This window comes from Ictalurus furcatus, chromosome 23, assembly GCF_023375685.1.
Source record: "Ictalurus furcatus strain D&B chromosome 23, Billie_1.0, whole genome shotgun sequence".
NCBI classification, from domain to species: Eukaryota; Metazoa; Chordata; class Actinopteri; order Siluriformes; family Ictaluridae; genus Ictalurus; species Ictalurus furcatus.
Window position 1 is genome coordinate 9250949 of NC_071277.1, and position 17675 is coordinate 9268623.

At 37.6% G+C, this 17675-nt stretch overlaps 1 protein-coding gene across 3 annotated transcripts; it reads right to left on the reverse strand.

Moving 5' to 3' along the window:
- LOC128599681 (adhesion G-protein coupled receptor G4-like) lies at positions 1-14956 on the reverse strand. 3 transcript variants are annotated; one of them, XM_053611554.1, is made up of 6 exons: positions 14649-14956; positions 10928-11025; positions 3260-3841; positions 2285-2350; positions 1362-1403; positions 412-1138 (listed from the first exon to the last, which is right to left on the reverse strand). In XM_053611554.1, exons 1-6 carry the CDS (start codon positions 14669-14671, stop codon positions 1125-1127), a joined length of 825 nt encoding a protein of 274 aa, XP_053467529.1. In that variant the 5' UTR covers positions 14672-14956; the 3' UTR covers positions 412-1124. The 3 variants fall into 3 exon arrangements, with proteins under 3 accessions (XP_053467532.1, XP_053467531.1, XP_053467529.1); XM_053611557.1 differs by lacking the exons at positions 10928-11025; positions 14649-14956 and adding an exon at positions 10270-10921 and having other exon boundaries at positions 1-501; XM_053611556.1 differs by lacking the exons at positions 10928-11025; positions 14649-14956 and adding an exon at positions 4309-5072 and having other exon boundaries at positions 1-501; positions 3260-4208.
- Between the last annotated feature and the right edge of the window lie 2719 nt (positions 14957-17675).

The following is a 17675-nucleotide window of genomic DNA, read 5'->3' on the forward strand; positions in this document are numbered from 1 at the left end:
GATCATTTTTTTTATTTGATTAGAAGACATGCACATAAAATACATTGAAAACATATTTACAGAATAAATTCCTCAAATAAAATCATGTGACTTTGCCTCAGAAAAACCTGTTTTGGATAACTGACTGATGTGAATATTCAGAGCATGTGGCCACCTTATACAGTGCAATGGCAGTGCGCTTTTCTGTCGGTTGCACAGCATCTGAAATGTTGGTTGTGTCATTCTGAAATGCCTGAGCCAAAATCTGCCATCTAAATGATTCTGAATAATTACCTCCCAGAACTGTCTCACATGATTCCCTTCCCAAACATCAGGCATCCGCCTCTGTTCGCAAGATAACATGAGGTTTCTGATAGCGTTTCATCTGCGCGCTCGAAAGTGCAAGTCATTTATAATACATTGGAAAGAAGAGCCACAGTGTCTTCTCCGGTTGCAGCAACTTCCATTTGTATTGATATTTTACGGCAGTTTCCCCAGAAGTGATGATTTTGTTCTTTTGTTCTCATTGGGATAGAAACAGTGATTTATTCGCAAATGTTTTATGCAATATTCCAATTTTTCGCACAAGTTAAATTCGCAGCTTGAATGGAAACATGGCTATTTAAGGTTTAGGATATGGCATTAAAAGAATCTTATACATAAGGGACTAAAACACAGCAACAACTGATGAACTTTCTATTGAGGTTTACTTGGTGTACAGTAGGGTTGTAACCAAATACAAGCACATAATTTGAAATGAATAGATAATGAATCCTAAACAGATACAAATATAGATATAAATAGGATGCACAGTATTTGTCTGTCATCAGTGGGTTGCTCTAGTAGCCCATACTGTATAATGAAAATGATAGAGTCTTTATTGATCACATATACATTACAGCGAAATTCTTTTTTCTTCACATATCCCAGCATATTGGGAGATTGGGGTCAGAGTGCAGGGACAGCCATGATACAGCACCCCTTGCTCAAGGGCCCAACAGTGGCAGAGCTGGGGCTTGAACCCCCGACCTTCCTATTAGCAACCCAGAGCCTTAACCGTCAAGCCACCACTGTCCCTGTATCTATATAAACTGGCTGATTATGCCTGATTCTGAAGCACTGAAGCGCTGAGGAACTCTACAATTTCAGGAGTTGTGTTCTGCAATTATTACACATTTGAAGGGGTAATGAGGAAAAAAACACTTCTGGTGTAGACCATGCCCATTTCCAGCTCAAACCCAATACAGATATGTATATTTGTCACACTAAACAGATATAGATACAGATACAGACATCAGCATTGAGTTACATTCCTAGTGTAGGATGGTAATATGCATATGTGAAGAGAACTTAAGCTGCGTCAGAACAGTTTATACACTTACCGGTCATCAGGGAGGAACTTCTGATACTCCTTCTGATTACATCTGTGAGAGAATTGAAATTCAAAGGTCACTAACAATTCCACATGAGAGAGAACTATTCTCCAAGAAAAGCACTGTGGTTATGATTGAGCAGTTTGAGAGAGCTTTATACTGGTAGAAAAATATAAACGGAATCATTAAATGAAAAAATGTGTCACCTGAAACGACAAATTATTGTATAAGGAGTAAAACAATGAGGTGGTGTGATTGTGTGGCTATTGTTGCCACCGCAAAGTTTATTTTCCTATAACAGTACTTCACAAAGTGTTTTATTCCTCTTATAACCCAACGACTAGAAATTTTATTTATTAAAGAACATGTTTTACTTTTTGATCTGTTTATTGTTAACGAGAAACCGCAAAGCTTAAACTCTGTCCCGTAGATGTCAGAACCTTAGGTACAGCTTAACCTCTGACTGATACTGTACAAAGTGCTGACACTGGAGACGCCTTCTACAAATGTTAAATAATCAGATCATCCAAATCTCCTTTCCAACCATATCGACGACTTTACTGTACAATTTATAATCCGAGCTGTTACTATAGAAACGATAACACATTGATTTGCAGTTGTACTGTTGTCAGAGCTGAAAATGACCTTCTGACAACACCTTATTGATCAATCAGAATCCAGAATTCAGCAGTACTGTGGCATGAAGGCTTATAAACACCTGTAATGTGTGTTTTTCCAGAGAAAGCAGAGAAAAGTCCACTTTCCCCTCACTGCATTCATGTCACACGCTTTACAACACATTATAAAATGTTTAAAATATCAACACAGTAGCTCATTCTGAACATTTATTGGACACATATGTATTACCAAGACCACAGACGGACAGATTAGCAATACTCATTAAAATGACATGCTGTTGAAGTGGCACTTACCATTTGCATTATTTCCCGGTACACTACTGCGTTTCAACCATACAAGGTCTGAAAGACTGAGTTCGCCTACAGGAAAGCCATGCAGAAAGATAAGAATCACATCCATTTTGAAAAATGGATGAAAGCTTTGGACCGGACAAAAACAAAGCACAAATATGCAACACATTCATGCATTTCATACGTTAACTGTATGTGCAGCTACATGAAATGGCTTCGTGCAGAATGTGGTAGCATGAAGTAATGAAATGGTGAAAGACACAGAAAGTAATGAAATGGTGAAAGACACAGAAAGCAGGCGTGTGTGTGTTCTAGAGACTAAAACTGCACATTTTCACCTGTACTTTTCTTTATATCCTGATTGTATTCTGATAAGCACAGGCATTTACATCTGTAGTCAGATATGTCTAGTTAGCAAGAAGGTATTCAGATTGCTATATCATGCATAATATACACCTTGTATTATTCTTCATTTTCCATTTTAAATGCCTCATGTTATATATTACTGTTATATGACCAACTTTGGTAGCCATGGACTCATGAACATTGTGTGTTATGACACACATCCAATCAATGATGATTGGATTGAAGTTCATTTTAAATGCATATTTGGTGAAATTTTTTTATGCTCATGCATCTAATCCTGATGTTCCATCCATTTATCCGTGAATTTGGGTGTTAGGTGTTTTGCATTTTATTTACTTTAGCAATATATATATATATATATATATATATATATATATATATATATATATATATATATATATATATATATATATATATATATATCCACAGTCTAATGACCTAATTTACATTTTGCAAATCCTATACCAAAACTTCCCAGCATGGGAGATGGTTTACCAATCTTATCACTTGCTAGCTAGGAAAAGGCATGAATGTTTTGGCAGATTTTCAGTTTTGCTATCGGGCTGCTTTTGTAACAGTGCATGCAATAATAGTCCTGTTTATCATGCTCACCGCAGTAAAGTGTGTCGTCCTGGACAAGGGCCTGGGCTCGACTGATTCTCCACATGCTTGATTCCCAGCCTACAATCGTGCCGTCCTCACAGACTGCATGCTCCTTCACATCGCCCCACATTCTGAACATGTAGAGCTCCATGGTGGCCATTCTTATTCCTGAGATGACTTCCCAGGGCTGACATCCCAGCTGTAGTTTGCCATTGGGTTGCATGGCGTGAGCAAACACCGTACGCTCATATGTCTTCTGACTGCTGCTGACGGTCAGGCTGAAGCGGTTACGTAATGAGTCAATGCGCAGACACAGCTGGTGCCAATGTTCCAGCTGCAGCTGCACAGGGAAGCGGTGTTGCACACCCAGGAGCCAGGCGTACACGCCATTGCTGTCACCCTGCAGTGCGAGGTCATAGTACGGTGAGCGAGGCGCTGTGTAGTGGAAAGCCTTCCATTTTCCCGTGGTCAGTAAGCGCATGTCCACACACACAGTCATCTGGAAGAGCTTTGGTATAGTTTCCTGCAGGGTCCACCGGTCCGTGCATCCCTGCAGCACGGCCTTGGTATCGCTCATGAAGTAACTGTCCACTGAGAAGACACAATCAAACAAAGAACGGATAAGAGACAAAACCAGAAAGAATGAAAGGCATCATGGCTTCTCATATCATTGCTATGCTGACGACACCCAGCTCTATTTGTCATTCCAGCCTGACGATCCATCCGTCTCTGCACGCATCTCTGCTTGCCTGTCGGACATCTCAGTCTGGATGAGGGAAAACCATCTTAAGCTGTCGTCATCCCAGCCTGTCCCTCAATCAACCACAACCTCACCGTATAGCTCAGCTCAACCACACTCAAGCCAACCAGGACAGCCAGGAACCTTGGGGTGATTCTTGATGACAGCTTGACCTTTACAGACCACATCTCAACAACTGCACGGTCCTGTAGGTTCAACCTGTACAACATCAAGAAAATCAGACCTTACCTCAACGAACAGGCTACACAGATACTAGTCCAGGCTCTTGTTATCTCAAAACTGGACTACTGCAACTCACTACTTTCGGGCCTCCCGGCCAGCTCCATCAAACCCCTTCAGATGATTCAGAACGCTGCAGCACGCCTCGTCTTCAACCAGTCCAAGAGAACCCATGTCACACCCCTCTTCATCTCCCTCCACTGGCTTCCTGTAGCCGCCTGCATCAAATTCAAGGCCTTGATGCTCCCCTACAAGACCTTATCTGGAACAACACCTCCTACCTCAACTCTCTCCTGAAGGCTTACGTTCCCTCACACACTCTGCGATCGATTAGCGACCGACGCTTAGTAGTGCCTACTCAGCGTGGTTCAAGGTCCCTTTCCAGAACCTTCACACTAACTGCTCCTCAGTGGTGGAATGAACTTCCAACCTCAATCTGGACTGCAGAATCTCTCACCATCTTCAAAAAACAACTAAAGACCCACCTCTTCTGTGAACACCTAACCAACTCATAAAATAAATAAATAAACAAACAAATAAATAAATAAAAATTATTGCACTTACACCTCTACTCTGCACTTTGCTTCTTCTGGAACTCAATTAATGGATCTTGTATGGTAACACTACTTGTATTGTTCTCTGCTTGATATATTGCTTTGCTTGTATTTTCTCATTTGTAAGTCGCTTTGGATAAACGCGTCTGCTAAATGAATAAATGTAAATGTGCATGTAAATCTGTGGAAAGGAGATAAAATGCTGTATTTGAAATGCTGAGGAAGTTATGAGATCTAATCTCGCACAGTTTCTATTCTTTTCTTTCTCTTCTATATATACACACACACACACACACACACACACACATATATATATATATATATATATATATATATATATAATTATTATGATTATTATTATTATTATTATTATTAAATATGTTCCTGAGAAACATTTCGGAACTTTTGTTCAAAAGGTAATAGAAACGTATTATCAGAAAAAAACATGATGACATAGCGAGTAGTTTTTCCGGTTTCTCCAGGACTCTGCGCTCCTCTGGTTGGGAACGTCTCTTTAGAATGTTCACCCACCTTAAAAACAATTCTCTTGTAAATATAAAGTCAATTATAGCTGGATCATCACTGTAATTCATGCAAACCTTGTTTTGCTAAAATAACTGAAGCTATGTTGTTGTTGTTTTTTAAACAAAACTTAACTTTTGAAATATTTAAAGCTGTATTACAGTAATATTTATTTACACTAATAGCAGACTGTATGGATTATTTTTATAGGAGAACTTACTGGTAGTAATAAACTACTGTAAAAGGGGCTGCTACAATTTTCTAGTTAGATATATACATATATTATAGTTATAGTTATACTGTGTTTTTAATCTTTTATTGCCAATGTGAAAGCGTCAAAATGATTAAAAAAAACCTTGTTCAGTTCAGCTAAGCACAAACATAAAATATCAGGTTATACACTACGAACTTGTTAAAAATGAACAATGATAATCCGACAAGGAGGAAGGAAATAAAGAAAGAAATATATAACGTGGGTTATATATGTAAAATATCAGACTAGCTAGGAAATATTAGATAGCTAGCTAGACTAGCATTACATAGTTTAAGTCCAGTTCAAACCTTGTTTCGCTAAAATAACTGAAGCTATTTTTTTTTTAAAGGTTCTCTGGAATGCTGATTTCCTTTTGCATTATTATGGTGCAGTTTGTTTATTTTCAATTAGCAATTAGTCAAAATTTAATATGACCTTCAACTTTATTTAGTTCATTTGCTTAATGTCTCTTTGCGTTCTTCACTAAACGCACTACAATAGGGTGGAAATGTCAATTAGCCTAAAAATAGCCCTGATCTCCTCCCACATCTCAGGACTCGCCCTGCGGTTGTATACAAACACTAACCACAGATCTTCTGTAACCACGATGAGGTGAGAGGTGGGGGATTAATTCTACCTGTAATCTAAACTAACGTCAGAGTAAGAACGTATTTCCAGAGCGGAGATCACAGTGAGATCAAAATATATTCTTTATATGTCTCTGATTATCGCTGCAGGTGGCAACCAGGCTAAGATAGATGCTACTACAAAAAAAATGTCAGGGTTAGAACGAACGGATTATTAAGAAGTGTCAACAGGGTTGCTAACTTTCTGTGAGACTCTAGTGCTGACTAGATGGGAAAATTAATTTCTGGGTGTCATGTTGAAATGGGAGAATGAGTCTGTATTTCAGCTACAACTAATGTCCAAACCTTCTGACCAATCAAAATCCAGAATTCAACAAACTAAGATCTTTAAGATCTTAGAAAAGGTTGTAGCAAAGCAGTTATGCTCGTACTTACATAGGAATAACATTTATGAAATGTATCAGTCAGGATTTAGACTTCATCATAGCACAGAGACAGGGTTAGTTAAAGTAGTAAATGACCTACTACTGGCCTCTGATCAGGGTTGTGTCTCGCTGCTTGTGTTACTCGACCTTAGTGCAGCTTTTGATACTATAGATCATACTATTCTCCTTCATAGATTAGAAAATGTTGTTGGCATTAAGGGAATAGTCCTCTCCTGGCTCAGGTCTTATCTGACCGATCGTTATCAATTCGTAGATGTAAATGGAGACTTCTCCACACATACCGAGGTTACCTTTGGAGTTCCACAGGGTTCTGTTTTAGGCCCACTGCTTTTTACTTTATATATGCTACCTCTGGGTCAAATTATTCGTAAACATGGAATTAGCTTCCACTGTTATGCTGATGATACTCAGTTGTATGTTTCAGCAAAGCCAGAGGACAGACAGCAGCTTAGTAAAATTGAGAATTGTGTAAAGGACATTAGACGTTGGATGTTAACTAACTTCCTTTTACTTAATTCTGATAAAACAGAAATACTTGTATTAGGACCACGTGTGGCTAGAAATAAGCTTTCTGATCACATGGTTACTCTGGATGGACTTTCTGTTCCATCATGTACAGTAGTAAAACACCTTGGAGTGATTATTGACTCCAGCCTATCATTTGATGCTCATGTAGATAATATTACTAGGATAGCCTTCTTTCATCTCAGAAATATTTCTAAGATAAGAAATATATTGTCACTACATGATGCAGAAATACTAGTTCATGCATTCGTCACCTCTAGATTAGATTACTGTAATGCCTTACTGGCTGGATGTTCCAGTAGGAACATAAACAAACTCCAGTTAGTCCAGAATGCAGCTGCTAGAGTCCTAACTAGAAGATACGACCACATCACCCCGATCTTATCCACACTGCATTGGCTCCCAGTGAAATCTCGCATTGATTATAAAATACTTTTATTAACTTATAAAGCCCTAAACGGTCTCGCACCACGGTATATAAGCAACCTTTTGGTTTTCTATGATCCGCCACGCCTATTTAGATCAAAAGATGCAGGCTTTTTGACGGTACCTAGAATAGTGAAGGCTATAGCAGGGGGAAGATCTTTCTCTTATAGCGCCCCACTGTTATGGAACAGTCTTCCAATTAGTGTTCGGGACTCAGACACAGTCTCAGTGTTTAAGTCTAGGCTTAAAAAGTATTTGTTTACTCAAGTCTACCCTGACTAGACTTTCTATTATGCTAATTCCCTGTCCTAATAATCTTTTCTCTCCCTCTCTCCTTCTGCCGAGCCACACACGATTTTATGGAGATAGTAGAGATCCTGATCCGTTTCGGATGTCCTGCCTCTGGATGGAGCTCTAATCTACTCCAATTCCAGACTGCTGGGACTACGACTGCTTCTAAGACCATACAGACTTCATATAAGTCAATAATGAACTTTTTCACAATATCTATTGTTACCCAGATGAGGATGGGTTCCCTTCTGAGTCAGGTTCCTCTCAAGGTTTCTTCCTCTTAAAACATCTTAGGGAGTTTTTCCTTGCCACCATCGCCACTCAGTGGCTTGCTCAGTTGGGATAAATTCGCAACTTTAATATCTGTATACCGTGTTGATATTTCTGTAAAGCTGCTTTGAAACAATGTCTATTGTAAAAAGCGCTATACAAATAAAATTGAACTGAATTGAAATTGAACAAACATTTTAAGAATCTTCTCACTATTTTAAAACACTGAGACAGACCTTCACCCTTCAGAAACAATAACAGAATAATGATCTTTTTTTGTCTTTACAGTAAATAGTAGAAAATTGTTTATGCAAATGTAATACCTGCCTTTTAGTTGTATTAATTTGTGCATCCAGTCACTGTACATTGCAAAAACATGACATCATAGTAAGTAGAAATACCTTAAATATAGTCAGATTTATCGAGCATTTCTTATTATTAGAGCACAATAAACCAAATATAAGATTATTAAACCTATTTCAAGTCTTCTGTACTCATTTGAAGTTTGAAATAATTTTCTCATTTTAAGTGTTTATTTCTAGAAAGAAGCTAAATTGGCGGCCAATCGAATAATTTTAATAATAATTAATCATTTCAATGAGTCTAGAAATAGGTTCCATGATCTTATATTTGGTTTATTGTAATCTTATAATAAGAAATACTAGATGAATTTGACTATATTCAAGATATTTTCACTTGCTGAGATGACTTTGCATCATAGTTCATTAGATAAATTAATTTATTTACATAGACACCGCCGTCATGAACATATATTGCACTTTTTAGTAGACACGCCCCAAATTTTCCGTTTCATTAAAGCAAACAACAAAGCTGACGTGTTATTTTGGCCTTTGGTGCTTTTGTTCTCAGGAGTCTTGCTATCGGCTAATTCCTTATCTCTAGTATAGTATTTAATTAGCTGTTTGTTTTTTAAATATACATACATTATAAAAAGTTGTATACCAAATTAAATAAAGAAATCGAAAACTTTGTGAGTCTCTAAACTCTCAATAAGTGCTTTATCAAGGGAACGATTAGATTAGAACTAAACATTTAATGATAATAATTTCTCCGTCCGCTCAGCTTCCTTGTCAAGATATCCGTATTTTGAGTGTTTAAGATGAAGCTTGTTAAATAAAAATGCTAAAATACAGGCATTCCAAAACATTTGAGGTGAAATAAACCATTTGTAAGAAATAAAACCGGCATTTCAAGGCTTTGTTTGCGTCTGGATCTCAGAACGCTGCAGAAATTACGAATTTCTGAAATAACTGGTCGGATTCTGAATGTTCCTCCGATGTTGTGGCACGTCACCCATTTCTGATCATGATAATAACATCTGTGCAACAATCAGAATGAATTTCTCGCTCACATTTCTAAGCATGTGGGCTGCCACAGCGGCTCAGACTGCATTCCACCGTCTTAATTCTACTGTCTTCCTTGTGCTTATAATAATTGTATGACAGCAATGAACCGCCATGACATGCAATGTTTTGTTAAGCTCGTGATTGAAAGACATAGGATGAGAATTGTATGCAAAAAAGGTCTGCATGTGGGCGTGCCTGTGTTTGCGTTTGTGTGTATGAAATGCTCGGCGCTTTAATGATAACACGGTCTCTCTGTTCCTTGAACTATGGTCACTGGCTGTTGGTGTCTCTCAGAAGGAATGATGATATAAAGCAGCGATAACACCAGAGGCCAATAAAATCCACCCGGCAAAACAGCCGAATACGAGAAGACGTGGGCGTGGCCTTTCTGGGAAAACGCAACAGTTCTTCTTATCACGAGAAGAGTTGCTCCTTCTGTTCCTCAGTCAACACACTGTCTATTATAACTCACACATAGCTATCTGCTTAAGGTCAGCAGCTCACTGAAGAACTGTTTTTTCTTCATAAACATATCACACCAGGATCACACGTAATCATCTGATCTCACGTAATTCCAGCCCAGTGAAAAGATTATAGGATAAAAGTTTGCTGCTTAATACCAGATTAATTTCCTTGGTTAACCATAGCAATGCCACGTTCTCACCTCTGCTAGCCAATGTGAGATTAAACAAATTAAATAAATCCCAGAGATCTGTACGCTTCCTGGACCACATTTACCACATATCAAACGATGGCATGTCTCAGACCTTAATGGTTTCGGCAGAAAAATTTCACTTACGGAACAGAATTGAAAGCTAGACCCTAGACACTCCGTTGGAACAGTTCCTCAAAGGGTTCTTCAATCGGTTAATGCTTCTGTTTTCTACATTAATGCTTGTCTCAACTCAAAGCATCTCAGGCCTTCAGTCCACCTTCAGTCCACGCTCACCACACACCTCCAGTGCTATTTAACTGTGAAAGCTGGAGAGCTTTAAAATGACAGCCATGTTTTTTTCATAATCCTTGTCGCTATGGTAACAAATTCCATTGTTGCAACATGTCTAAAGAATTTCAGTGTAGGTGTGTGTGATGATGTGGTGTGCACATTAGGTTTTGGTCATGTTACACCAAATTCCAGACTGATGTTTATCAGAAAAGGTTCAAAGCTAAACCCAGGATGTGTTCTTTTACGTATTTTATAAAATACACGGATTCTTTCCGAGATGGCAGAAACAGATTAATCTTTTCTTCCTTAGCGTGGGAACATGTGCCAAAATTCATAACCGTTCAAAGATATCTTCATATCTTTAAATAGCTGTATTGTTAATCTGCTTGTTATTTGTTATCATATTTATCTCTCTGCAAGAGAATGAGACATTTTTAGACTGGCGTTAAAGATCAGAATGCGCGTTCGCGTTCGCGTTCGTTTTCTAATCGCATAGATTTTGCGTTTGTACCTTGAGTTAATAGAGGGATCAGAATCCAAAGGCTGAGGAGATAAGTGGACGTCCTCTCTCGTCCGGAAAAAAGCTTTCTGTATTTTTGAGGCATCCTTCTGTAAGAGAGACAAATATGTCAGTCATAAAAATTGTATGCACTGTCTAATAACTTAATAAATATTAAGCAACTTTTTAGATTAGTAAAAGATTTAGATTTTTTAGATTTAGTAAAAAAAACCCCAAAACACTGTTGTTTGGTGCTGTGACCACGCAAGTTTATTATTTCCCCACAACAGCATGTCTAAAAGTGGTTTATTCCTCTTACACCACAGCAATTTTCCAACAATTAGACTTAAAAATCGTTATATCGTTATATCTTTATATATATTAACGAACTTCACATGGTATGTTTTATGCGATTATAGTTATATTTAATGTTGTGGAACGTCCATGAAATTCCTGAAGTTCCTGTTCTCATTTACGTTATAGCAGCTATAAACAGTCGTTACCTCACCATCCCTCTCTCTATTCTCTCTCTTAAAGTTAATAAGACAAAAAAACAACAACACAGCTTGTCATGTTACTGAGAAACCACAAAGAAGCGTAAAAGATGTCGAAAAACTTAAATTTACAGCTTTACCCCTGACTGTTACAAAGTTCTGACACTGGAGACTCCTTCCATAACTGTTACTTAAACATCTCCTTACTTCAGGAAAGAAAAAGGAAAACTTATATCAACACCATGTCAAGGATTATACAAGTCCCCATGAAGGAGCTGTTACTGTAGAAATAATAACGTATTAGAACGAGTGTGATAATTATTATAAATATAATTAAACCTCTGATTTGCAGCTGTACTACTGTCAGGGCTTCTGACTAATCACGATGCAGAATTCATGAGATCTTTTCTCTTTGTTACAAAAACCTTCATGACCTTGTTTATAAACTCTATTTTTTTGTCGGGTGGACTCGAGGGAAAGATGTGTCTTTGAAGGAAAGTGGATTTAAAAAAAAATAAAAACTGCACCATTTTATGTTCACTGAGGTGGGCTGCAGTTTAGTGGAGAAGAACGCATTGAAAGCACCCTGCAGTGTGACGAATATCATCTCCAAATAGCCAGAAGCACTTTCCATCATTCTGGCTCATATCCTTTCCTTCTCATGTTTCCTTTCTCTCTCTATTTACAAAAGAGTTTGAAACAGCAGCTGATCTTTTTTTATTTTATTTTTTCGTGAGTGTTACAGGGAGATGCTGCTGGTTTTATAACAGGTTCAATAACAGGTTTTTGTTTGTAACCTTTTGAAAATAAATATATTATTCAAATTCAGTCTGTCTCTCAATGACTTACAGGAAGTTGGTTTGCTTTGCTTAACAAATCTTTCACGTAGCTGTCATGCTCAGGTGAAATACATTGTTCCTGATGTATAAGAAGTACTTTTTGCCGATTATAAATTATATGGCCGGGGCAGAGCTTACCATGTATAACATCGTCGCCATATACATGTTGTTCTTTAACAAATAAAAAATTGCAGTTGTTTTTAAATTGCTGTGGTGTAGGGAACTTGGGGACATTCTGTTATAGGAAAATAATCAACTCTCTGATGGAAACTCTCTCCATCCATCCACAGGGTTTATGCCTTACCTAGAGGCATCGCAAGAAAGCAGTCATTTTTGCAGATGTTTGTTTTGTTCTTTGTATTTTTTAAAATTATTTAATTCATTTATGTAGACATTTAGACGTTTTAACGTTTTATTTTAATATTTATTTGTTAATTCACACATTTATTTAAACATTTATTTATTTATTTGGACATTTACCGGGTAGGACCTGACGCTCTTGCTGTTTTCTGTTCTTGATTTTAGTGGATTTAGCTTCAGCATTAACTATTAACCAAATTTATATTTATACGTATTTCCGGTATAGTTCCTGGGAAAAGGTACATTTTCCCCATTAAAGGTGAATGCAAATTGAATCCCAGTTGGTGAGTAACATTTGTGTTACGTGAGAGCTGAATGTAAACTGATGTAAGTGGAAAAAGAAGAACACGACATGACTGCTGTTTGGTGTCAGGAACTTCAAACCGAACGTTCTAAAAAAGGGTGTGTATGTGACCGTGTGAAGGAATCAGTGTGCCGTGCTAAACTGGTGGAACTGGTGCGTCAGGACTATTTAGGTGATTTTGTTTATGAAAGACAAGATGAGTAAGCGTTCCAGTGTAAGCCGAGGATTAAATCGAAGCGTCTGTGTGACTTACATACATTCTAAAAATACAAAAGATGTCCCCTTGATGGTACCGCACGAGGGCAGTTTGGTACCTTTATTTCTAGCACCGAGTTCTATGATGTTATTTTAATGAAGGTTCAACCCCAGTGGTCAACATTTCAACTTGTACAGTTTAGTTCCTTTCCTTGCTGCTGGGGTGGTACTGTCAACAAGGGTACACTTTTTTGTACCGTCAATGTTTTACTTAGAAACATCCATATATCCACCTTTAAGAAAGATTGTACTCTAAAAACTAATTACGGTCCAATTATGTGCTTTAAATGATTTATTTTTAAAGGTACAATCCACCTTTCCAGGTGAAATGTACAGTATGTAGGCTATTAAAGGTACAAAAGGAACAAAAAAGGGAAAAGCAAAGATACACTTTGGTACATCCCCCCCGAGACTACACACAGTCCATGCAGCGTTACCATCAAGGGTACTTCTTTTAGTACCTTTCGTTCAGTGTGTATCTTTTACGTAGAAATGTGCATGTAGTATACATTTAAAGCTCTAAAAATGAATTACAGTGCAGTTACACTCCTTAAATATTTTTTTAAAGGTATGCTATGAGCTATTGCTTTCCAGGTGTGTGATGCATATTAAAAGGTACAAAAGATACCTTGATACCCTTGATGGTACACAAACCAGCAACAAAGAAAGGTATAGTGTGGTACTAGTGTAAGTATAAAGATACACATTAGGTATAGATACTATTATATGTAGGTAAAAGATACACACTAAAGATACAAAAGATGCCACCTTGATGATAAAATTACAGGGAATGTTTGGTACCTGTATTCCTCATGTATAGTAGATTATATACAGACGTACAAGGCATACAACTTGTGGGGGAACTAGTAGAACTTTTGGTTCCAGAGAATCTCCTTGAGCCTCCTGTCTACCTTTAGAGCACTCTTACTTCTCCTGCTGGTAAATAAAAACGTAGTACATACTTATACACTTTATAAAAGAATCTAGTACTAAACTGTACCTTTCTTAGTCAAGTCCTGAATACATAAAAACACCACCTGGAACTGTATATATAGTGAGCTTTAGAAAGGATTTATGGTACATAATTAGCTTTAATAAAAAGCTAATAACTTACTGAAGATGCTAAATATGTACCCTTGACCCCTTGACAGTACCATGCCAGAGGCAAGGAAAAGTACAGCAGAAAAACACAAATTACCAAGCTGTACCATTACAGACCATCATTATTAAACCTTCTGTATCTTCAATATGTAAATCTCATCTGGAAAAGTGGATATAGTGTACATTAAACAAATTAGTTTTTAAAGCTTTAAGGGTACACTACATGCATCTTTCAGGTTAAAACATACACGCTAAAGGTACTAAAGGTGCAGCCTTGATAGTTCCATCTCAGTAACAAGGAAAGTTCGGTACCTGTATGTCTCAGTGTACTTTAATTACTTTACTTTACTTTACAGTGTCTGAACCCCGCTCGCGCTCACCTGGTGCCGCATTTGTCCTTCATCAAAGTCGCACATCCTACGTCGTGAGAACAGCGCGCGCGCCCCTGTTCCGGGAGAACCCTCCGCGGTTCTTCATGTGCTCCACTCACTCGGGCCGACAAAACTCGTTCGGGTGGACCGAAAGTGCGGTTCGTTTTCGTCTCGTGCAGTAAAACGCGCCCGTCTAAACGCAAATATCTGTCTCGCGCTCGTTGCGTCTGTAACGTGAGTCACAGCCGCAGGTGGAGCAGCAGAACATTACAAATCTGCTGCTCCTTCACCAGAGGTTTCTGTCAGCAGGATGAGAACCGGACACACCCTCCCCAAACCTGGCGTGGGTTCTTCAGATCAGATATTTTATATATGACTGTGTGACTGAGAATGAGCAGAAACTATAATAATAATAATAATAATAATAATAATAATAAATACCAATATTACCACTAACTGCATATTCCCAGAAATACATTCTATTAACATAAAGATCAGATCCTTTATGAGGGCATGGATAATCAGAAAGCAAACTATTCACGCCAGTGGATAGTGGCATCATCAGCATAAAATGATTCGAATGATAAGAATGAAAGATATTTATAAATATTTGTTATATAACATATATATATATATATATATATATATATATATATATATATATATATATATATATATATTTAAATATATGCTGGTCACTATTTTAATATGTGATAGTTACTATGAATATTAAAATAACAAAGTGGTGGAAAAATATGTATACACACACACACAAGAGTTCCATTCCATCATCAATACAGATTAGTGAGATTGTTCCAGAACGTGTGTGGATCATCTCTGTATTTCTTTATGAATTCTGATGCTTACTGCTGATGAGTGGTTTGAATCTTGTGAATCTACATTCCTGCTCCGGAAGTCTTCTTTGAACGGTGGATTGTGAGACCTTCACCCCTGCCCTGTGGAGGTTATTGGTGATGTAGACATCACATGAAGACCCATAGACAGCTCTCTGATCTTTATGCTGGTTTAACAACAAATGCAGTCTTCACAGGTGAACCTGAAGGCTTAAATCAAGAGTACAAGTTCAGAGCTATTTATTGTTTAAGCAATCACTCTAACAGGACACACCTGTGCACAAAGGTACTATGTTCTATGTCGTGTAACACATCTGCATATAAATACGAGGAACTAAAAGCTGAAATTCTAAATTTATATTTTGATCTCAAACCCAAATGTCATCTTCAGTCTACAGCAAAAACAACTGAATTGGCCTTGCTGTTCCAATAGTTTCGGAGGGGAATGTATGTAGACATGTAGAAACAGTTACTGGGGGGTGGGGGGGTGGGGTAATTCAGACGTAAATGAATCACATGTAAATGAATCACATGTAAATGAACCATATGAAAATGAATAAATAAATTAAAGATAAACAGAAATTTTGTATTTTAATAATTTCTCTCAGTAATTACTAAACTTTCCATCAATGCAACCTTTATATTTATCTTTGATCTTACCTACAACCAAAACACTTTTGTGCTCCTCATCACTGTGGTTCCAAGAGATTTTGGTGCCTCTGTGGTGGATTTAATAAGATGAAGGAGCTCATGCAGCGACTGTTCCTGCATCCAAGTCTCTGGGATCAGGATCAGGATGTGGTCAGGATCCGAGCAGTTCCAGGATGTCCGTGCAGTGGCTGCCAAAAAATTTAACCCAATCATTGTTTGTGAGGATTACAAAGAGCACATATTAATCTCTGGGCTTTGTGGTGTTGTGTTTTTGTGCAAGGAGATCAGACTGGAACGAGGACAACTCAAAGATAGTTACATAGAGCAAGTACATGGAGCTGTGATGAAACATGTGGATAAAAGAGCGTGATCCGTAAAGATTGTGAAGAAAAGTGAGATCTTTAGCGAGGTGACGGAGCCAATAAAAGATCCAGAGGACATAATGTTCAGATGCTTTTGATGTCCCTGGCACATGTGAGATGGTATGGAGGTGTGCAGACCGGTTTAGCATCTCTGGGTTTATTTTTATGTATTCATGTTTACTGCCGTACATCTCTTCCTGGTTTGTTGATGTTCTTATGAGTCTCTTATGAGTCCGTGAGTCTTACCAAGACAGGGGGGTAAATGTGAATCATGTCACTGATTGCCGGATTTAACTGAGATATAAAAATTAAAAAAATGTGGATTTTTTTCATGTTTATTTTTGAGGAAGAGACGTGGAAAATACGTGCTAATTACTAAACCTAAATTCTTTATTTACATGCTATACACTTTTACATACACTGTGTGACATGCATTGTAGGATTTGCATTAATATATTCATAAAATCACAACAAAATAAAAAAATATTGATTTGAATACTTTTCCCCCTGAGGCTGGATTGTCAGTAAATCTATTGTTCCACATGCCTGTGGCTCTGACATTGTTGAAACTGGAAGAGAAACAACTTCACCATCCACACGTAATTAGGCCTTATAAACCTTATAAAGTCCGTTGTTAATTAATTTTATACTACAGCGCTCTTGACTTCTCGATTCTGATTGGTTAGAAGGTGTTGATTTATTTTTTATTACAACAGCCCAGACAGCAGATCAAGGATTTACTCTATATCAATGCCCTCATACAGGGACTTCACTGATGTGGTAAAGTTTACTTAACATTTATAGAAGGAGTCTCCAGTGTCAGTGGTAAAGCTGTAATTTTTCCAACATCTTCAGGACAGAAGAGTTTACGCTTGAAAGAAGCTGATAAGATGTAAAGCGTGAACAGGAACTACGCTATTGATTTTAAATGTAACTATAAACAGATAAAAAGTATGCGTTGTTGCTTTTCTTTAATAAGGAACAAAACACCGTGGACAATACTCGAATTCAAGGTGGAAATGGTATCTCCACTTCATCACACCATCCTGTCATTGCTTATTTTTCTATTACAGCACAACAATGCTTTATTCCCAACATATTTGCATGTTCATGTTCATATCATGTGCCTTCATCAGCTCAGTTATCAGCTGTTAGGACTGCACTGTTTA

Bases quoted from the DNA above. Each gene is read 5' to 3' on its own strand.
- LOC128599681 (XM_053611554.1), bottom strand. From the start codon at position 14,671: ATGAAGGACAAATGCGGCACCAG. The intron at 11,026-14,648 runs GTGAGCGCGAGC...TCTCTCTTACAG, and splicing joins AAGGACAAATGCGGCACCAG to AAGGATGCCTCAAAAATACA. The intron at 1,404-2,284 runs GTAAGTGCCACT...ATTCTCTCACAG, and splicing joins ACCGGGAAATAATGCAAATG to ATGTAATCAGAAGGAGTATC.